At 43.3% G+C, this 23,476-nt stretch overlaps 1 protein-coding gene across 1 annotated transcript in view; it reads right to left on the minus strand.

Annotated features, from left to right (window-relative positions):
- The window catches only part of crfb16 (cytokine receptor family member B16), a 78,202-nt gene that overhangs the window by 4,931 nt on the left and 49,795 nt on the right, over window positions 1-23,476 (minus strand). The window contains exons 4-6 of the mRNA XM_063044987.1: window positions 10,545-10,669; window positions 10,023-10,173; window positions 2,922-3,070 (exon numbers count right to left, since the gene is read on the minus strand). Coding sequence (XP_062901057.1) covers window positions 2,922-3,070; window positions 10,023-10,173; window positions 10,545-10,669 — 425 coding nt within the window. The remainder of the gene's footprint in view (window positions 1-2,921; window positions 3,071-10,022; window positions 10,174-10,544; window positions 10,670-23,476) is intronic.

Here is a 23,476-nt window from a genome sequence, read left to right on the forward strand (position 1 = left end):
TGTGCAGTAGTTTTCTATGACTCTATGACTCTGTCCTAGACTTTCAATGGCATTATCCTCACAGTTTGCCATTTTCAACATCTTGGAGCTCACCATTGACCCGAAACTCAAGCAAACCAGCTACATAAATACTGTGGTTAGAAGAGAGGTTAGAGGTTGATGCTAGTCGACTTATCTCCTGATTCTCCAGTGCCTTTCCATTTTTTATAAGGTGGAAGACAGGAATGCGATGGAATGCTCTACTATTGCCTCGGTGAGTGCAATGACAATAGTTCTAAAGTTTGGCATTGTTCAAAATAAAGAGATCTGTTGTGATAGCATGCCATCTATTGCTAACACCCAGTAGCTACACTGTAAACTATCTACAAACAAGACCACTCCAACAGCACCATCTAACCCCATGATTTCCATAAGTCAATAAGACCATCAGATATAGGAGCAGAATTAGGCCACTCAGCCCATCGAGTCTGCTCCGCCATTTCATCATGGCTGATTTATTACCCCTCTCAACCCATTCTCCTGCCTTCTTCCCATAACCTTTTATGTAATGACTATCGAATCCTCCTCCAATTTCACTCTGTCTAGGCCTTTCAATGAGATTCTGTGCCCCCCCCCCATTCTTCTAAGCTCCAACGAGTACAGGCTAAGGCACATCAAATGTTCCCCATAAATTAACCCTTTCATTCCAGAATCATTCTCGTGAAACTCCTCTGGACCGTTTCCAACGTCAGCACACCTATTCTTAGATAAGGGGTCAAAACTGCTCAGAATACACCAAGTATGACCTGCTCAATGCCTTATAATGTCTCAACATCATATCCTTGCTCTTATGTTCCAGTCCTCTCGAAATGAATGCTAACATTGTATTTGCCCTCCTTACCACTAACTCCACCTGCAAGTTAACTTTACGGAATCCTGCATAAGGACTCCCAAGTCCCTTTGCACCTCTGATTTTTTTTAATTTTCTCCCCATTTAGAAAATATTCCTTGCCAAAATATTCCTTCTACCAAATTGCATGACTACGCTCTACCATACACTATATTCCATCTTCCAGTTCTTTGCCCATTCTCCCACTCTATCCAAGTCCTTATGCAGACTCCCTGCTTCCTCAACACTACCTGCCACTCCACTTTGAATCATCTGAAAACTTGGCCACTAAACCATTGCTTCCATTATCCAAATCATTAGCATATAATGTGAAAAGAAGTGATCCCAATACCGACCTCTGCAGAACACCACTTGTCTCCAGCAGCCAGCCAAAGTTCTAACTCTTTGCCTCCTGCCAATCAGCCAATGTTCTATCCATGCTAGAATATTTTCTGTAATACCATGGGCTCGTATTTTATTAAGCAGCTTCATGAGTGGCACCTTGTCAAAGGCCTTCTGAAAATCTTAGTAAACAACATCCACTGGCTCTCCTTTGTCTAATCTACCTGTTATTTCTTCAAAGAATTCCAACAAATTTGTCAGGCAAGATTTCACCTTAAGGAAACCATGCAGGCATTGCCCTACTTTATCGAACACCTCCAAGTACTCTGAAACCTTGTCCTTCATAATGAGAAGCATTCCTCTGCCTGAGCATTCCGGCTTACACTTGTTATGACTCTAACTTCTCAAATTTAAGTACTAGTCTGTGCCTCTTCTCGCCCAAGCCTGACCACTCTAACTCTGTCTACTTACACAATGGCCACTCCAACAATGGCTGACACACACAATCCCCATTTCTTTTTATTGGCCCTTGCTAATTAACCCGAGTAATCCCCTCTCCACAGACAAGTCTCGACAGGCCCTGTTTGCTTTTTAAAATTGGCGCATAAAGTCCACAAGGGACAGTCTCCAGCTCACTCTGTGATCTGCCGCTCTGCAGTCAAGTCCCAACAGGCCTCACTTGCTTTTTAAAATTGGCATGCAAAGCCCACAAGGAACTTTCTCCAACACACTTCGCAATCTCCTGCTCCACAGAGCTCCAAAAGGACAATGGTGGCAGGCCACCACTTGCAGATTCTCCTGCGTGTCATCCTGATTTGGAAATAATGTCACTACTTCTTTACTGTCATAGGGTCTCAATCCTGGAGTTCCCTCTTCAACAGCTGAGTAGGTGCACCTTCACCAGAGACACATTGGTTGTTAGCTCAGTGTTGCCTTCTCACATTCAGTCAGTTAGCATTAAGCATAAGCTTCTGGATTACACCCCAAAACCCTGAAAAATATTCTAGCTATGCGGATGTTACAGTTAAGAAAACACACCCTCACTTTTATTTCCTCAGAAGGATAAGGAAATTCAGTATGGCTGCAGTGATTCATCAGTTTTTACAAGTGTGCCATGGAAATAATCCTATCCAGATACATCATAGCATGGCATTACATAGAAAATTAGAGAAAGTTATGAACTCAACCCCAGTCCATTATGTAAACCACCCACCCCTCCATTGACTCTATCCACACTTCCAATTTTCCCCAAACAGCGTAATCCTACCCGGGTCATTCTTTCGTCTGCCCTCTCCTAACAGGCAGAAGATAGTACATCTAGAAAGCACATACCACCAGATTCCAGGTTTGATTCTATCCCTCTTTTAACCAACCTTTTATATGATAGATTCGAACTCTTGCTCCCTCAATCTGCCTCGCCACGGCTTTTGACTACCTGCACTGCACTGTATTTATAAATGTAACACTATGTTCTGTATTCTGTGTTTAGTTTTTGTTTTTGCACTACTTCAATGTGCATGTTATGAAATGATCTGTGTGGATGACAGGCAAGGTGTTTCACCATATCTCAGTCTGTGACAATAATAAACCAATCAGCAATTATCAAATGATTGAAGCAGCAACAGCACAACGAAGTATTTACAATCACAATTCAGCCCTTGAGGGCCCTCGTGCGTGTATGCATTTGAGTGCTTGCTTGTCAGCTACTTACTGGGACGTGAGGGACTGAAACTTTCGGTAAACATACATGCCGAGGCCGACAGCAGAACTTCACTATGCAGAACAGTGCAGCCACTGGAAAACACACTCCAAGAAGTAACACAGTGGTGACTATCACCAGTCTTCCACTGGATGTGTTATCTATAGGAACAAGCACAATATTAGAATTAGATCACTTATTCAGCTTTCAGAGATATGGAGCAAAGCATGAAAATTCAACAGAAATTCACATGAGTTATAATGCTGAATAATTGTTCTGACATCAGCTATTCTTTGATCAGTACCTAATCCTGTGCAGTGTAGGATTTTAAGTTTAGCTTTAGGGCTGCACAGTGAGCTGCTACCTCACAGTGCCAGATACCTTGGTTCAATCCTGACCCCGGCTGCTGTCTGTATCGAGTTTTCACGTCCTCCCTGTGACCACACAGGTTTCCTCCAGAAGCTCTGGTTTCTTCCCACATCCCAAAGACATGCTGGTTTGTAGGTTAATTGTGCTATTCCTCCCTGTGCCTTGTGGCGCATCGGACGGCAATCTTGCTGCTTCTTTAGCATTCATCTGTTTTTTGTGAGGCCGAGTTTACAGCTCAAAGCTCAGCCCAGCACAGGTGGAAAGCATGCAAGGAGCCAGCTGGATTTGAACCAGTGACCACTCGCCTCGAAGTCCAGTGAGGATGCCACAACGCCACCGGCCGGCAGGTAGGTTAACTGGCCACTGTAAATTGCTTTTAGTGTGCAGGTGAATTGAGACACTGAGGGGAATTGATCAGAATGTTGAGAGAATTAAATGGGATTAATGTAATGTTAGTGTAAATGGGTGGTTGATGTTTGCATGTCTTCGGAAGGGCTTGTTTCTCTGCCTTATCTCTTTCTGCGTCTCTTTCTCAGTGTCCCATTGTCAAATAGGCACTTGTACACTACACCCATCAAACTGGCCATATACTTTACTAAACTGTATTCTGTGTCTCCTTGGAAGGAGAGTACCTAGATGTTGTATATGGACAGGATGGAGCCGAATTCATTTGTCCCTCTGGTGACATAAACTTCTGTCATGGAGTCTCTAAATTCATATAAGAAAGGGCAGGTAAGCAACTGATAAGTGTCCAGTGTCTGCGTAGACAAAGTCTGAAGGAGCAGAGTGAGAAACATGCTGGGAGGAGTGAGGGTTGCTGGTGAAAACAGTCTTACTGGAATGTAAATAGCAGATAGAGATGAGGCAAGACTAAACTGTTAAAAAACATGAGTTAAGGGGATTCCCATTTCAAATGGCATCCTGGCAAAAGTACAGTTGATCAAAATATTTGAAAGTCAAGGGAATTGAAGTGACCTGAGTGAAAGTTTAACCAAATTATTTATAAAGTAATTAACAGATACAACTTGGGGAATAAAACATGGGAAAAATATTTAGAAAGCAGAAGTACAACTATTGAATAGTAGAGGTTCAAAAACAAGATAGAAGTCATGCTTCTCTAACCTAACTGATTTCTTTGAGGGGGTAACAGGATTAATGCAATGGATATAATTTACTGGAATTTCCAAACAGCACTAAATAAGGAATCACATGCATAAGTTAATAAATATAGTCGGATTCTGCGGAGTTTGGGGACAGGCACAAAGACATTATCAAGCTGCGGAATAGAGAATAGAAAAGGGAGAGGAATGAGGCTCCCCTACCCAGCATTTTATTAGCAAATGTGCAGTCACTGGAGAACAAATTTGAGGATGAATTTGAGGACCTAAGGACAAAATTGATGTATCATAGAGAAATGAGGGTTGCTGCCTTTTGTGTTTTAGCAAGACGTGGCTTACTCAGAGTACATCAGATAATGGCAATCAGACCTGAAGGCTTCTGGGTACACAAGATGGTCTGAACTGCTGATTCAGAAAAGGCAAAAGGTGGGGATGTGTGTTTTGTGATAAAGTCTCGGTGGTGCTCTGTGTCCTGTGGGGGCGTGCCTTATTCTGATTGTTGAAAGTCACTTTCATTGTGATTGGTTAGTTTAGAAACTGCAGCTGCTTTTCCCATTGGATAGCTGGTTGGTGTCCAATTTCAAATACCCTGGGCATGGAAGGAGCTTGCTCTCTTCTTGCTTTGATTAAGACTTGATCATTGGGAAGGTATGCTGTTTTAACTAAGTATGTTTGTTAAAATACCGAAAGTTGAATTCTGCAACTTCCGGTAATTCCCTCCCCCTCCCTTTCTCTATCCCTATTTCACTCAGCCCCCTCCCCCAGCTGCCTACCTCCTCCCTGCTTTCCCTCCCCCACCCCTTTGTCTTTTCCCTTACTGGTTTTTCACCTGGAACCTACCAGCCTTCTCCTTCCCACCCTCCCCCACCTTCTTTATTGGGCCTCTGCCCCTTCCCTCTACAGTCCTGATGAAGGGTTCCGGCCCGAAACGTCGACACATCGTTTCCACCGATGCTGCCCGACCTGCTGAGTTCCTCCAGCATGTTGTGAGTGTATGTTTGTTAAATGTACGCATGTCTGTTGAGTATTCGGCTTTGTATTGTCTGTAACTTGGGGAACATGAATGTTTGGTTGAATTTTTGCTGTTTGTAAATAAATGATTAATATACCTATTTGCAGAGAGTGCTGTCTGTATCACTTGCCAGACCCACAAACCTGATTGAACATTACACTCCGATGTGGCGGATTTGTCGTACTCATGTTCTCCCAACCTTGAATATCTAACGATCAAATGCCGACAGTTCTATTTACCAACAGAGTTTCCCTCCATGATTATGACCACAATTTACATGCCATCAGCGGCCGACTATAATGAGGTGCTTGAGGGCTCCTTATTTTAGAAAGGATATATTGACATTGGAGAGGTTTCAGAGAAGATTCACGAGAATGATTCCAGGAATGAAATGGTTACTGTATGAGGAAAATCTGGGAGCTTTTGGGCTGTATTCCCTGCAGTTCAGGAGAATGAGGGGGGATCTCATAGAAACATTCCGAATGTTAAAAGGCCTGAACAGATTAGATATGGCAAAGTTATTTCCCATGGTAGGGGAGTCGAGGGCAAGAGGGCACAACTTCAGGATTGAAGGACGTCCATTTAGAATAGAGATGCGGAGAAATTAGAGGGTGGTACATCTGTGGAATTTGTTGCCACGAGTGGCTATGGAGGCCAAGTCATTGGGTGTATTTAAGGTAGAGATAAATAGGTTCTTGATTAGCCAAGGCATCAAAGGGTTTGGGGAGAAGGCAGGAGAGTGGGGATGACTGGAAGAATTGGATCAGTCCATGATTTAATGACAGAGCAGACTCAATAGGCTGCATGGCCTACTTCTGCTCCTATATCTTATGGTCTTATGTTCTTATACTGCATGACGCCATCACCAAACGAGAAATAGTCCACCCTGCGCATTTCAAATCATACTCATGGATTTCAATCAGGAATTCTTGAAGAAATCCCTTTCCAATCACTATCAGTATATAAACTGCAGCACCAGTGGTCGCAACACACTGGACTACTGCTATACCACTGCTGTCCTGATGAAGGGTCTTGGCTTAAAATGTCAACTGTTTTACTGGCCTGCTGAGTTCCTCCGGTATTTTGTATGCATTACTTTAAACTACCACTACACTAAGATAAGGAATGCCTACCGTTTCATGCCCAGACCACATTTTGGGAAATCTGATCTCTTGGCGGTCCTTCTCCTACCTGCATAGAGGCAGAGGCTAAAGAGCAAAGCCCCAGAGATTAGGACTACAAAGAGGTGGTTGCAAGAGGTAGAGGAACAGCTACAGGATTGCTTCCAGTCAGTGGACTGGGCCATATTCGAGAGCTCATCTGTGGATCTAAATGAATGCACCATGGTTGTCATGTACTTTATAAAAACAGTCATAATTGAGTGTGTCCATATAAAATGATTCAGGGTCTTCGCCAACTTGAAGCCCTGCATGAACCATAATTTCCGCAATCTGCTGAGGGCCAGATCTGAAGCATCCAAGTCAGGTGCCCAAGAAAATTACAAGAGGTCCAGATACAATCTCCTGAAAGCCATCTCATGGGCGAAATCAGAAATCTGGACTAAACTTGAATCAATAAATGATACTTGACAGTTGCGGCAGGGCTTGAGTGTTATCACCTTCTACAGAGTGAAATCAAGTGACATAGGTGACAGCAGGGCTTCACTTCAGGACGAGATTAATACCTTCTATGTTCGCTTTGACCATTAAAACCTGGAAGTACTATCACAAACTCCTACAGCCGCTCAATTCAGTCTCTGAGGCCGATATGAGAGCATCCTTCAGGAGGGTGAACCCACAGAAAGCATCCAGTCCAGATGGGGTACCTGGCCGAGTACTAAAGACCTGTGCTGATTAACTGGCTGGAATGTTCACTGAGATCTTTAACCTCTTGCTTTGGCAGTCTGAGCTGCCCACCTCACTTCAAGCAGGCTTCAATTATACCAGTGCCTAAGAGGAATGTGGTAACATGCCACAGTGACTATCATCCAGTTTCACTTACATTCACAGTGTTTGAGAGGTTGGTGATGAAACATATCAACACCTGCCTGAGAAGCAACTGGGATCTGCTCCAATTTGCCTACCGGCACAACAGGACTACAAAAGGTGCCATTTCATTGGCTCTTCACTGAACCCTGGAACACCTGGACAGAAAAGGTGTACACATCAGGCTGCTCATTATCGACTACAGCTTGGCATTCAATACTGTCATCCCCTAAAGACCTTGGCCTCAATAACTGCTTGTGCAATTGGATACAGTATTTGATTTCCTCACTTGCAGACTGCAGTCAGTTCAGATTGGCAACAACATCTGCTCCACAATCTCCATCAGCACAGGTGCACCACAAGGCTGTGTGCTTAGCCCCCGCTCTACTCGCTTTACAATTATGACTGTGTAGCTAAGCACAGCTCCAATAACAGATTTAAATTTGCAGACGGCACCCCACTTGTCATTTGCAGAATCAAAGATGGTGATGAATCAGCATATAGGAGGGAGATTGAAAATCTGGCTGAGTGGTGCTACAACAACAACCTCTCACTCAATGTCAGCAAGACCAAGAAACTGATTATTAACTTCAGGTCCATAAGCCAGTCCTCATCAGGGGATCTGGAGAGAGTCAGCAATTTTAAACTCTTAGGTATTATCATTTCAGTGGAACTGTTCTTGGACCGGTACATAAATGCAATTATGCAGAAAACACGGCAGCACCTCTACTTTCTTAGAAATCTGTGAAGATTCGGCATGACATCTAAAACTCTGATGAACTTCTATGGATATATGGTGGAGAGTATATTGACTGGCTGCATCACAGACTGGTATTGAAACACCGATGCCCTTGAACAGAAAATTCTACAAAAAGTGATAGATACAGCCCAGTCCGTCACAGGTAAAGTCCTCCTCACCAGTGAGCACATCTATACAGAGCACTGTTGCAGGAAAGCAGCATCCGTCATTTGGGAACCCCACCACCCAGGTCATGCTCTCTTCTCACTGCCAGCAGAAAGAAGGTCCAAGAGCCTCAGGCCTCACACCATCAGGTTCAGGAACAGTTATTGCCCCTCAATCTTCAGGCTCTTAAACCAATGGGGATAACTTCACACAAATTCACTTGCCCATCACTGAACTGTTCCCGCAATCTATAGATTAATTTTCAAGGACACTTTATCTAATGTTCTTGATATTTATTGCTTATTTATTATTATTATGTTTCTTCTTTTGTATTTCAACAATTTGTTGTCTTTTGCACACTGGTTGTTCACCTTGTTGGGTGCAGTCTTTCATTGATTTTATTATGGTTATTGGTTTTATCGAATATGCCCGCAAGAAAAGAATTTCATGGTTGTGTATGGTGACATGCATGTACTTTGATAATAAATTTACTTTGAACTTTGAACTTTGAGAGTTGAGAAGGATGATGGACATTCAGAGAGGCAGAGGGGAAAATTGTTCAATCCAAGAAGCATCAGCTATGAACCTATTGCTGTTCATTCTAAATCAATGACATGACTTTTGAAATCATAACGACAACTTCTAAATTTGGAGACAATGATAAATTGGCATTGATGGTTGACAGAGAACTATCCAGGAATCATCCACAAACATGCAGAATGATGTAACACTGGCCGATTAGTTCCATCACATGTGATGTTTAACAAGTTGTATGAGGAGATAAATGAAACAGATATGATTAGTAGATGACACAAAAATTGGTGTGGTGGCTGGTGATGAAGCTTGTTTAAGGCATCAGCAGGGTATAGATGAGCTAGAAAGTTGGGAGCAATTGGGCAGATAAAGATAATTTTAACAAGTGATCAATTTGGGAAGTCAAGTAAATGTAAGACATTTACAGCATATGGTAGGAGCCTAAGGGATGCTAATGAACAGAGAGTTGGGAGTTCAAGTTCAGAGTTCCTTGAAAGCAGCAACACAGGTAGATAGCGGTGAAGAAGGCATATGGCATGCTTGCCTTTGTACATGGGAGGACAGAATGTGCTGCTGGTTTGATTGCACTTGGAGTACCATGTACATTTTAGGAAGGATTGTGCTGCAGGTTCATCAGTTTTTGTCTGGATTGGATGATTTCAGGGGAAAGAGTGGATTGGCTGAGTTTGTTTTCCCTGGAGTGAACAGAGCTGAAGGATGACCTACGTAAAATTATGAGAAGCATAGAAAGAGTAGGTTGCTCTTAAAGAATCTTTTCCCCATAGTAGAGGTGTCAGAAAAAAAGGGCATAAATTTATGGGAAGAAGTTTTAAAGAGAATCTGAGAAGAAAAGTTTTTACACAGAGAGTGACTGACATCTGGATAAGAGAAAGTCATGGAATCAGATATAATCACTACATTTAAGAGGCATTTAGCCAAGTACTCAAATATGAAAAACATAGAAGGCTGCAGTCCTAATGCAGGCAAATGGAATTAGATAGGCAAAAAGTTAGGTACATATATGATGGGCCAATGCCTCCATTCTATGCTGTACAACTCTATGACTCCACAGTCACTAAGAAATCAAAGTAAAATTACACTTTATGCTCTTTACCTGGAGTGTGTGCAGATGACTTTGAGGCATTGAGACATAATTATACTGGCATTTCATAGAACGACAAATCCACTCACCGCCACTGACTGCCTCACAGATAATGTCGCTGAAGGAACTGGACTTGTTGTACTCTAAGATACAGAGCTGTGCTTGGAAACAGTATGTGACTCTCTTCTGCACGCGGAGATAGTAAGGTCTCTGATTTTGGTCCATAAAAACACTCATGAGCTGCAATTAATAAACACAAAATGGAATAGGAGATCTAAACACCATTCTTAATCTACAGAAAAAATACAATGGACAGCAAACTGAGTGAGAAATGAGCATTGTCTATAGATCACTGGAACCTGCTTATCTTTCTATTAGTTGATAGCTGACCTGTACCTTAACTCCACTTAGTCGCTTTAGCTCCTTATGCTTTCTGAGAAAAGCTAATTGGCCTGAAAGATTAACTCTGTTTCTCTCTTCTCAGATGCTGCCCAACCTATTGAGCATTTCCAATATTATCTGTTTTAATTCCCAATTCCTTGTTAACGACAAAGTCACGTGCCATGACGGACAGTAATGTGTTAAACCAAGTACTATAACAAGTTTCCTACCTGCTGCTGCACTCCTTTCTCCCAGTAACATATATAAGCATTGATGTTCTCCTTTACTTCACTGACATCCAGTGTAATCAAGACACCACTCACTTCAACAGTCAACATTGGTATTGTCAGAATGGCTTGAAAGAAAGTAAATTCATAAGTCAACTTCTGTTTCTTGATTAAGGTGAACAAATTAAGAATTTTATATATGCTATTTTATTCCATTTTTTATCCTCCCACAAGTACACAACTTATTACTATTTTACAGGTTCCAGGTCCAATGTGGGTCCATGGGCTGTAACTTGTTACAGGGTGCAGTTCCAAGCTACAGATTCATACACAATTAAACATGACGATATAGGGCAGTTCCACTGACCCTGGCTTGTGCTGGGATAAAGAACTCACGTGAGCACTCAGGCAATGATTTTGTGAAGTCCTTCTCAAATGATTTGGGGATTTGTACCTAAATTGGGAGCCCATGCAAGTAACAGTCTGATATGCTTCTACTCACAGAATCAAACCCTACAGACAATATGTCAGACTCTTCTGTCGCATTCTGGATCTATCCAGTTACACCAGTGGGAGAGGCCCACCAAAAGTGATGGCATGGTGATGTGCAGCAGGGAGTGAGCCACCTTGGGGGTCTCCTTCACTTGACTCCATGAAGTCTTGGGGCATTAAGTGAAACATGGGCAAGGAAGCCTTCTCCTCATTAGCACATGATGTCCTCACTCAGCTGATGAATCAGTGCTTCTCCACGTTGAATAATACTTGGAAGAAGCACTGAAAGTAACAAGGACACAGATAGTACTCCAGTGGGAGACTCCAATGTCCATCATCCAGAGTTACCATTGATCAAGCTGGCTGAGTCCTGAAGGACAAAGCTGCCAGACAGGGTCTGTGTCAGATGGTGAGTGAAGCAACACAAGGGAAAAACCTACTTAATTTTGTTCCTAAAATCCACCATTGTTAGATGTATCTGAGTTCAGAGCACTAGAGTGATGATCACACATTCCTTCTGGAAACAACATTCTTCCTTCACACTAAGTATGCCCTCCAATGTACCAAAACATTATCCTTGTTCTTCACCAAAAGTTGGTGCTGATGGTACTGTATTATTTTCTTTTACATCTATTTGAGAGGTCAGACAGGGCCTTAACAATTAGACTATAGTCTAGAAAAACATGTGAAAGAAAGAGTGGTGTACAATTAAGAGCTTTCTTTGGGCAGACGCTTGGCATCAAAGGTCATATATTCCACTCTAATTTTAGGTTTCCAAGTGGCTCTTGAGGATGATGTGGGAAACATAGTCACTTCCAAGTGGCTGGTAGGACTGGCAGGGATTGTTGGGGTGCACTTCCTTGACTGCACAGCTCAAAGCAGAGCTGCATTGCAAACATCCTGGATCTCTGGGCAACATTCAGGAATTTCAACCAATGATACCTCAAACATCATCAACAATAGTGCAACCACACAACTGGCATCTTCCAGAGGCTGCTGACTCACAGAAACATCAGCTTTTGCCCTCCTCTTCCCCCAAATCCACCACTACTACATCAATTTTCTCTGCCCCATCACAAACATTCTCTCTGTTCCCTCCTTCTCTCTCTCTGTAAATTAATCCCATATTACATAAAGTCAACAAGATCAAGGAGCTGAGCATTAACTTCAGAAGAAAGAGATCAGAGATCAAAGAGCCAATCCTCTTCAAAGGATCAGGGGAGGACAGAGTCAGCAACTTTAAAATCCTCGGTGTTGTTGAATCAAAAACAAGAGAAAACCTCCAGCTGCTGAAAATCAGACAGGTGGTTCCTGGCCTGTTGAGTTCCTCCAGCATTTGGTGTGTGTTCCTTGGTGTTATTATTTCAGAAGACCCATCCTGGGCCCAGCACATAAGTGCAATTACCATAAGACCATAAGACATAGGAGCAGAATTAAGCCATCTGGCCCATCGAGTCCACTGCGCGATTCAATCATGGCTGATCCTTTTTTTTATTTCCTCCTCAACCCCAGTTCCCGGCCTTCTTCCTGTAACCTTTGATGCCATCTCCAATCAAGAACCTATCAATCTCTGCCTTAATACACTCAAGGACCTGACCTCCGCAGTTGCATGTGGCAACAAATTCAACACCATTTGGTTGAAGAAATTTCTCTGTATCTCTGTTTTGAAAGGGTGACCCTCTGTCATGAGGCTGTGTCCTTTTGTCCTAGACTGTCCAACCATAGCAAACATCCTTTCCATATCTACTCTCCAGGTCTTTCAATATTCAAAAGGTTTCAATGAGATCCCCCCTCATCCTTTTGAATTCCAGCAAGTACAGACCTAGAACCATCAAACGTTCCTCGTATGATAAACCTTTTATTCCTGGAATCATCCTTGTGAACCTCTTTTGGACCCTCTCCAATGTCAGCACATCTTTTCTAGGATGAGGAGGCCAAAATTGTTCACAATACTCAAGGTGAGGCCTCACCAGTGCCTTATAAAGCCTCAGCATCACATCCCTGCTCTTGTATTCTAGACCTCTTGAAATGAATGCTAACATGGTATTTGCCTTCCTCACCACACACTCTTTCCTGCAACTTAAGCTTCAGGGTGTTCTGCACAAGGACTCCTAAGTCCCTCTGCATCTCAGATTCCTGGATTTTCACCCTGTTTAGAAAATAGTCCACACATTTATTTCTATTACCAAAGTGCTTGACTATGCATTTTTCAACACTGTATTTCATTTGCCACTTTCTTGCCCATTCTCCTAATCTGTCTAAGTGCTTCTGCATCCTACCTCTTTCCTCAACACTACTTGCCCCTCCACCAATCTTCATACCATCTGCAAACTATCTATTCCATTATCTAAATCATTTATAAGACCGTAAGACCATAAGACATACATACAGCATAAAACAAAGTGGTCCCAACATCGACCCTTGCAGACCACAACAAGTCACTGGCAGCCAACCAGAAAAGGATCCTTGTTTTCCCACTCACTGCCTCCTACCAATCAGCCAATGCTCTAACCAAATTAGTAACTTTCTTGTGATACCATGGGCTCTTAACTTGGTAAGCAGCCTCATGTGTGGCACCTTGTCAAAGGCCTTCTGAAAGTCCAAATATACAACAAACACTACATCCTCAAAGAATTCCAACAGGTTCGTCAGGCAGGATTTTCCTTGAAGGAAACCATGCTGACTTTGTACTATCTTGTCCTGTATCACCAAGTACTCCATCACATCATCCTTAACAATTGACTCTAACATCTTCCCAACCACTGAGGTCAGGCTAACTGGTCTGTAATTTCCTTCCTGCTGTCTTCCTCCTTTCGTAAAGAGTCGAGTAACATTTGCAATATTCCAGTCCTCTGGCACCGTGCCAGAGTCCTATGATTATGAAGAAAACAAGACAGCATCTCTACTTCCTTAGATGTTTGTGAAGATTTGACATGACATCCAAAATTCTGACAAACTTCTACAGACATGCACTGGGGGGTATATTGACCGGCTGCATCATAGCCTGGTATGGAAACACCAATGCCCTTGAATGGAAAATCCTTTAAAAAGCAATGGATACAACCTAGTTCATTACAGGTAAAGCCCTCCCCACCATTGAGCACATCTACATGAAACATTGTCGCAAGAGAGCAGAATCCATTCTCAGGGACCCCCACCATCTCGGACATGCTCTCTTCTTGCACCTGCCATCAGGAAGAAAGTACATGAAACTTCATTGACTCTATTATGATTATTATTCTATGTATGGATTTATTGATCATGCTTGCAAGAAAATTAATCTCAGGATTGTATATGGTGACATATATGTACTTTCAAACTTTGAACTTTGGACAGTGCATTGAGGTTGTAGAAGGTAAAACTATAATTGAATTGAGACTGAAGTGTTACAGTTAGAGGAAGTGTAGTGTAGGCAGACAGTAATAGGCAAGGCCACACTGAGTGGATTGTGAGGTCTGGAATCCAGCTTATCCTTCAGGAGAGCATTCAATAGTCTAACATTAGTGGGACAGAAGCTGAACTTTCAGGCTTTTTTATATTCTGCATGACAGGAGGGGGCAGAAGAGAGAATGTCCAAGATGGGAGAGAGCTTTGATTATGCTTGCTGTAACTGAGGCAGCTGGAAGTCTAGGCAGAGTCTTTAGAGGGGAGATGGATTTTTGTGATGTGCTGAGCTGCATTCTCAACTCTCTGCAGTTCCTTGGGGTCTCAGGCAGAGCAGTTGCCACACCAGGCTTGGATGCATCTGGATAAGGTGCATCAGTAAAAACTGGTGAGGGTCAAAGTGGACATGCTAAATTTCCTTGGCCTCCTGAGGAAGCAAAAGCACTGCTGAGCGTTCTTGGCCATTGCATCTACTTGGTTACCAAGACAGGCTATTGGCGATGTTCACACATTGGAACGTGAAACCGTTAACTCAGCATCAATGATGTAAACAGCAGCATGTGCACCGCTGTCCTTCCTGAAGTCATTGACCATCTCTTTCGTTTCGCTGACATTGAGGGACAGGTTGTTGTCATGACACAGTGTCATTTGGTTCTCAGTCTCCTTTCTGTACTCAGACTTATCATTATTTAAGACCCTGTGGTGCCATCTTGTAGATGGAATTAGAGCAAAATCTGGCCACACATCTGTGAGTGGATAAGCAATAAAGTCAGCGGGTAAAGACACTGCCCTGTAGGGCACCAGTGTTGAGGATAATTGTCGCAGAGGTATTGCTGCCTATCTGTACTGATTGTGGTCTATTGCTCGGTAAATCAAAGACCCAGTTGCAAAGAGAGGTTTTGAGATCCAGGTCAAGAAATTTGGAGACAGGATTGACGAGTTTGTTTGGAATGATAGTACTGAAGCCGGAGCTGAAGTCAATAAGCGTGTAGTCTGATGTGCTCCAGAGATGAGTACAGTGCTAGGGAACTAGCACTGTAGACCTGTTTTGGAAGCAGGCAAATTGCAGTGGGTTAAAGATGTCTGGGAGGCTGGAGTTGATGTGAGCCATGACTAGTCTCTCAAAGAATATGCTTGTAATATATGCACTCAGTGGCCACTTTATTAGGTATACCCACATACTCAATAATGCAAATATCTAATCAGCCAATCATGTGGCAGCAACTCGATGCAAGAAAGCGTGCAGACATGGTCAAGATGTTCAATTGTTGTTCAGACCAAATATCAGAATGAGAAAGAAATGTGCTTAAGGAAGTAGCCCAAGAAATAGTGGATGCATTAGTGATAATTTTTCAAAACTCGTTAGATTCTGGACTAGTTCCTGAGGATTGGAGGGTGGCTAATGTAACTCCACTTTTTAAAAAAGGAGGGAGAGAGAAACCAGGGAATTATAGACCGGTTAGCCTAACGTCGGTGGTGGGGAAACTGCTGGAGTCAGTTATCAAAGATGTGATAACAGCACATTTGGAAAGCGGTGAAATCATCGGACAAAGTCAGCATGGATTTGTGAAAGGAAAATCATGTCTGATGAATCTCATAGAATTTTTTGAGGATGTAACCAGTAGAGTGGATAGGGGAGAACCAGTGGATGTGGTATATTTGGATTTTCAAAAGGCTTTTGACAAGGTCCCACACAGGAGATTAGTGTGCAAACTTAAAGCACACGGTATTGGGGGTATGGTATTGATGTGGATAGAGAATTGGTTAGCAGACAGGAAGCAAAGAGTGGGAATAAACGGGACCTTTTCAGAATGGCAGGCGGTGACTAGTGGGGTACCGCAAGGCTCAGTGCTGGGACCCCAGTTGTTTACAATATATATTAATGACCTGGATGAGGGAATTAAATGCAGCATCTCCAAGTTTGCAGATGACACGAAGCTGGGTGGCAGTGTTAGCTGTGAGGAGGATGCTAAGAGGATGCAGAGTGACTTGGGTAGGTTGGGTGAGTGGGCAAATTCATGGCAGATGCAATTTAATGTGGATAAATGTGAAGTTATCCACTTTGGTGGCAAAAATAGGAAAACAGATTATTATTTGAATGGTGGCCGATTAGGAAAAGGGGAGGTGCAACGAGAACTGGGTGTCATTATACATCGGTCATTGAAAGTGGGCATGCAGGTACAGCAGGCGGTGAAAAAGGCGAATGGTATGCTGGCATTTATAGCGAAAGGAATCGAGTACAGGAGCAGGGAGGTACTACTGCAGTTGTACAAGGCCTTGGTGAGACCACACCTGGAGTATTGTGTGCAGTTTTGGTCCCCTAATCTGAGGAAAGACATCCTTGCCATAGAAGGAGTACAAAGAAGGTTCACCAGATTGATTCCTGGGATGGCAGGACTTTCATATGAAGAAAGACTGGATGAACTGGGCTTGTACTTGTTGGAATTTAGAAGATTGAGGGGGGATCTGATTGAAACCTATAAAATCCTAAAGGGTTTGGACAGGCTAGATGCAGGAAGATTGTTCCCGATGTTGGGGAAGTCCAGAACGAGGGGTCACAGTTTGAGGATAAAGGGGAAGCCTTTTAGGACCGAGATTAGGAAAAACTTCTTCACACAGAGAGTGGTGAATCTGTGGAATTCTCTGCCACAGGAAACAGTTGAGGCCAGTTCATTGGCTATATTTAGGAGGGAGTTAGATATGGCCCTTGTGGCTATGGGGGTCAGGGGGTATGGAGGGAAGGCTGGGGCGGGGTTCTGAGTTGGATGATCAGCCATGATCATAATAAATGGTGGTGCAGGCTCGAAGGGCCGAATGGCCTACTCCTGCACCTGTTTTCTATGTTTCTATGTGATCTAAGTGACTTTGACCATGGAATGATTGGTGGTGCCAGATGAGTACCTCAGAACTGCTGATCTCCTGGGATTTTCATGCACAGACTTTACAGAGAATGGTGCAAAAATGAAAACATCCAGTGAGCAACATTTCTGTGAGCAAAAACACCTTGTTACTGAGAGAGGTCAGAGGAAAATAGCCAGTCTAGTTCAATCTGACAGGAAGGCGACAGTAACTCAAGTAACCACGTGCAGAAAAGCGTCTCTGAAGGCACAACATGTTGAACCTTGAAGTGGATGGGCTACAGCAGCAGATGACCACACCGGGTTCCATTCCTGTGCACAATGAAGTGGCCACTCAGCATATGTTTTATATTAGTCAATATATGTTCTAAATATGTCTCTAATCATAATGATTCTAGCAACTAGAAGTAGCCTAATCAATACTAGCCCGACAAGGTCCAAGTCCATCCCGGACAATCATAAGTAAGGACAGTGATTAGTAGAATTTAGAAAAGAGCAGAGAGATTCCTGTTGTCTCATCGGCCAAGGTCAGAGTTTAATGAGCAATCTTTTCTACACGTAGATATGAAGAAAGGATGTGCTGGAGCTTTTGGAAAGCATCAAGTTGGATAAGTCGCTGGGACCAGACGAAATGTATTCCAGGCTACTGTGGGAGGTGAGGGAGGAGATTGCTGCGCCTCTTGCGATGATCGTTGCATTATCAACGGGGATGGCAGAGGTTCTGGAGGATTGGAGGGTTGCAGATGTTGTTCACTTATTCAAGAAAGGGAATAAAGATAGCGCAGGAAATTATAGCCCAGTGAGTCTTACTTCAGTGGTTGGTAAGCTGATGGAGAAGATCCTGACAGGCAGGATTTATGAACATTTGGAGAGGCATAATACGATTAGGAATTGTCAGCATGGCTTTGTCAAAGGCAGGTCGTGCCTTACGAGCGTGATTGAATTTTTTGAGGATGTGACAAAACACATTGATGAAGGTAGAGCAGTTGATGCAGTGTATATGGATTTTAGCAAGATATTTGATAAGGTACTCCCTGCCAGGCTTATTGAGAAAGTTAGGAGGCATGTTATCCAAGGGGACATTGCTTTCTGGATCCAGAATTGGCTTGCCCATGGAAGGCAAAGAGTGGTTGTAGACAGGTCATATTCTGCATGGAGGTCAGTGACCAGTGGTGTGCCTCGGGGATCTGTTCAGGGACCCTTACTCTTCATGATTTTTATAAATGACCTGGATGAGAAAGTGGCGTGATGGGTTAGTAAGTTTGCTGATGACACAAAGTTTGGAGTGTTGTGGATGCAAAACTGGGCTGAGAAGTGGTAGATGGAGTTTAACCCAGATAAGTGTGAAGTGGTTCATTTTGGTAGGTCAAATATCATGGCAGAATATAGCATTAAAGGTAAGACTCTTGGTAGTGTGGAGGATCAGAGGGATCTTGGGGTCTGAGTCCATAGGACACTCAAAGCTGCTGTGCAGGGTGACACTGTGGTTAAGAAGGCATACAGTGCATTGGCCTTCATCAGTCATGGGACTGAGTTTAGGAGCCGAGAGGTAATGTTACAGCTATATAGGACCCTGATCAGACCCCACTTGGAGTACTGCGCTCAATTCTGGTCGCCTCACTATAGGAAGGATGTGGAAACCATAGAAAGGGTGCAAAGGAGATTTACAAGGATGTTACCTGGATTGTGGAGCATGCCTTATGAGAATAGGTTGAGTGAATTCGGCCTTTTTCCCTTGGAGCGACGGAACATTAGAGGTGACCTGATAGAGGTGTATAAGATGATGGGAGGCATTGATCATGTGGACAGTCAGAGGCTTTTTCCCAGAGCTGAAGTGGCTAGCACGAGAGGGCACAGATTTAAGGTGCTTGGAAGTAGGTACAGAGGAGATGTCAGGGGTAAGTTTTTTATGCAGAGAGTGGTGAGTGCATGGAATGGGCTGCCGGCGACGGTGGTGGAGGCGGATATGATAGGGTCTTTTAAGAAGCTCCTGGACAGATACGTGGAGATTAGAAAAATAGAGGGCTATGGATAACCCTAGGTAATTTCTAAGGTAAGGACATGTTCGGCACAGCTTTGTGGGCCGAAGGGCCTGTATTGTGCTGTAGGTTTTCTATGTTTCTACGTTTCTACCAGAGGGCAGCTGAGGAGAGTCACATCTGAAAAGAATTGATAGAAACTGGGAGGAGATGTTAAAATACATTAGGACAGATAAGTCACCGGGGCCTGACGGAATATTCCCCAGGCTACTCCACGAGGCGAGAGAAGAGATTGCTCAGCCTCTGGCTAGGATCTTTATGTCCTCATTGTCCACGGGAAAGGTACCAGAGGATTCGAGGGAGGCAAATGTTGTTCCCTTGTTCAAAAAAGGTAGTAGGGATAGTCCGGGTAATTATAGACCAGTGAGCCTTATGTCTGTGGTGGGAAAGCTGTTGAAAAGATTCTCAGAGATAGAATCTATAGGCATTTAGAGAATCATGGTCTGATCAGGGACAGTCAGCATGGCTTTGTGAAGGGCAGATCGTGTCTAACAAGCCTGATAGAGTTCTTTGAGGAGGTGACCAGGCATATAGATGAGGGTGGTGCAGTGGATGTGATCTATATGGATTTTAGTAAGGCATTTGACAAGGTTCCACACGGTAGGCTTATTCAGAAAGTTAGAATGCATGGGATCCAGGGAGGTTTGGCCAGGTGGATTCAGAATTGGTTTGCCTGCAGAAGGCAGAGGGTGGTGGTGGAGGGAGTACATTCAGATTGGAGAATTGTGACTAGTGGTGTCCCACAAGGATCTGTTCTGGGACCTCTACTTTTCGTGATTTTTATTAACGATCTGGATGTGGGGGTAGAAGGGTGGGTTGGCAAGTTTGCAGACGACACAAAGGATGGTGGTGTTGTAGATAGTGTAGAGGATTGTCAAAGATTGCAGAGAGATATTGATAGGATGCAGAAATGGGCTGAGAAGTGGCAGATGGAGTTCAACCCGGAGAAGTGTGAGGTGGTACACTTTGGAAGGACAAACTCCAAGGCAGAGTACAAAGTAAATGGCAGGATACTTGGTAGTGTGGAGAAGCAGAGGGATCTCGGGGTACATGTCCACAGATCCCTGAAAGTTGCCTCACAGGTGGATAGGGTAGTTAAGAAAGCTTATGGGGTGTTAGCTTTCATAAGTCGAGGGATAGAGTTTAAGAGTCGCGATGTAATCATGCAGCTCTATAAAACTCTGGTTAGGCCACAATTGGAGTATTGTGTCCAGCTCTGGTCACCTCACTATAGGAAGGATGTGGAAGCATTGGAAAGGGTACAGAGGAGATTTACCAGGATGCTGCCTGGTTTAGAAAGTATGCATTATGATCAGAGATTAAGGGAGCTAGGGCTTTACTCTTTGGAGAGAAGGAGGATGAGAGGAGACATGATAGAGGTGTACAAGATAATAAGAGGAATAGATAGAGTGGATAGCCAGCGCCTCTTCCCCAGGGCACCACTGCTCAATACAAGAGGACATGGCTTTAAGGTAAGGGGTGGGAAGTTCAAGGGGATATTAGAGGAAAGTTTTTTCCTCAGAGAGTGGTTGGTGCGTGGAATGCACTGCCTGAGTCAGTGGTGGAGGCAGATACACTAGTGAAGTTTAAGAGACTACTAGACAGGTATATGGAGGAATCTAAGGTGGGGGCTTATATGGGAGGCAGGGTTTGAGGGTCGGCACAACATTGTGGGCCGAAGGGCCTGTACTGTGCTGTACTATTCTATGTTCTATGAGATGGACAGTAATGACCAATAGAAGAGGGAGATTGTAGTGGATACATAAGTATGGACTTGATGTTTTCTTTATATTGGGCAGCAGAGTCATGGAATGCCCATGTTCTACAATAATTCAATAATATCAAAAGTAGACTTTATTGCTGTATGACAAATGATGTTAAATGAACTATATTGTGAAACACCATTCCCTCTTTAGATTTTGTGAAGACATTACAGAGAATTAATTGCAGAGTAGGAGGTAGAAGGATAAATTAATAATTAGTTACTTGATGATTACTTAATTAGCCGCCAGAGCATGAAGAAATATTTGAGCTTACTTTATGAGTGAATGATGTAGCTGAGGGGCTTTCAATATCAGGGAACTATTAGCATGGTTTTGTGGTGGACACATTTAGTCACCATGGTAGCTACCAGCAGTGGTTTCTGCAGGTAAACATGCATAGTCCTGAGCTCAATACAAGCAATACCTAGCACTTCCCATCCTGATTATCAGTGAAATCCTTATCACACATTGCTGTGGACTCAAACTAACTCTTAAGCCTGAGCATTTACCCTAACTCCTTTTTAGCAAAAGGCTCAGGGTAACTCAAAGTAGAACTTTTAACCCCATAGCATGAATGGCAGTGATGCTTCACTACCAGATGAATTCAATGTCTTCTATGCCCAATTTGAAAGGGAGAACACAACTACAGCTGTGAAGATCCCTGCTGCACCTGGTGACCCTGTGATCTCTGTCTCAGACGCCAATGTTAGACGGTCTTTAAAGAGAGTGAACCCTCACAAGACAGCAGGTCCAGATGGAGTACCTGGTAAGGCTCTGAAAACCTGTGCCAACCAACTGGCAGGAGTATTCAAGGATATTTTCAACCTCTCACTGCTACGGGCGTAAGTTCCCACTTGCTTCAAAAAGGCAACAGTTATACCAGTGCCTAAGAAGAATAATGTGAGCTGCATTAATGACTATTGTCCAGTAGCACTCACATCTACAGTGATGAAATGCTTTGAGAGGTTGGTCATGACTGGACTGAACTCCTGCCTCAGCAAGGATCTGGAACCATTGCAATTTGCCTATCGCCACAGTAGGTCAATGGCAGGTGCAATCTCAATGGCTCTTCACATGGCTTTAGACCACCTGGACAACACAAACACTTACGTCAGGATGCTGTTCATCGACTATAGCTCAGTACTTGATACCATCATTCCCACAATCCTGATTGAGAAGTTGCAGAACCTCGGCCTCTGTACTGCCCTCTGCAATTGGATCCGTGACTTCCTAACCGTAAGACCACAATCTGTGCAGATTGGTGATAACATCTCCTCTTTACTGATGATCAACACTGGTGCACCTCAGAGGTACGTGCTTAGCCCACTGTTCTACTCTCTCTATACACATGACTGTGTGGCTATAAGTCTATAATCTATAAATTTGCTGATGATATAGCCATTGTTGGTAGAATCTCAGGTGGTGACAAGAGGACATACCGGAGTGAGATACGCCAACTAGTGGAGTGGTGCCGTAGCAACAACCTAGGACTCAACTTCAGTAAGATGAAAGAGCTGATTGCGGACTTCAGGAAGGGTAAGATGAAGGAGCATATAACAATCTTCATAGAGGGATCAGAAGTGGAGACAGTGAGCAGTTTCATGTTCCTGGGTGTCAAGATCTCTGAGGATCTAACCTGGTCCCAAAATATCGATGTAGTTATAAAGAAGGCAAGACAGCAGCTATACCTTATTAGGAGTTTGAATGATTTGGCATGTCAACAAATACACTAAAAACTTCTATAGAGGTATTGTGGAGAGCATTCTGACAGGATGCATCACTGTCTAGTATGGAGGGGCTACTGCACAGGACTGAAAGAATCTGCAGAGGGTTGTAAATCTAGTCGGCTCCATCTTGGGTACTAGCCTACAAAGTACCCAGGACATCTTCATGGAGCGGTGTCTCAGAAGGCAGCATCCATATTAAGGACCTCCAGCACCCAGGGCATGCACTTTTCTCACTGTTACCATCAGGTGGGAGGCACAGAAGCCTGAAGGCACACATTCAGCAATTCAGGAACAGCTTCTTCCTCTCTGCCATCCGATTCCTAAATGGACATTGAACCCTTAGACACTTCCTCACTTTTTTTTAATATACAGTATTTCTGTTTTTTGCACGTTTTTAAATTTATTCAATATATGTATACTGTAATTTTTTTTATGATAATTTTTTTCCTCTTCTATATTATGTATTGCATTGAAATGCCGCTGCTAAGTTAACAATTTTCACGTCACATGCTGGTGATAATAAACCTGCTTCTGATTCTGATCTCAGATGACATGAATAGGAAACATAAGAATGGCGGATGGCTAGCACCCAAAAAATTGGTGCCTTTAGGCTAACCAAACATGGCCATAATCGATGGTGAGCTCAGTGGACAAATTTAAATAACAATGGCA

The sequence above is a fragment of the Mobula hypostoma genome, chromosome 4, assembly GCF_963921235.1.
Source record: "Mobula hypostoma chromosome 4, sMobHyp1.1, whole genome shotgun sequence".
Taxonomy (NCBI): domain Eukaryota; kingdom Metazoa; phylum Chordata; class Chondrichthyes; order Myliobatiformes; family Myliobatidae; genus Mobula; species Mobula hypostoma.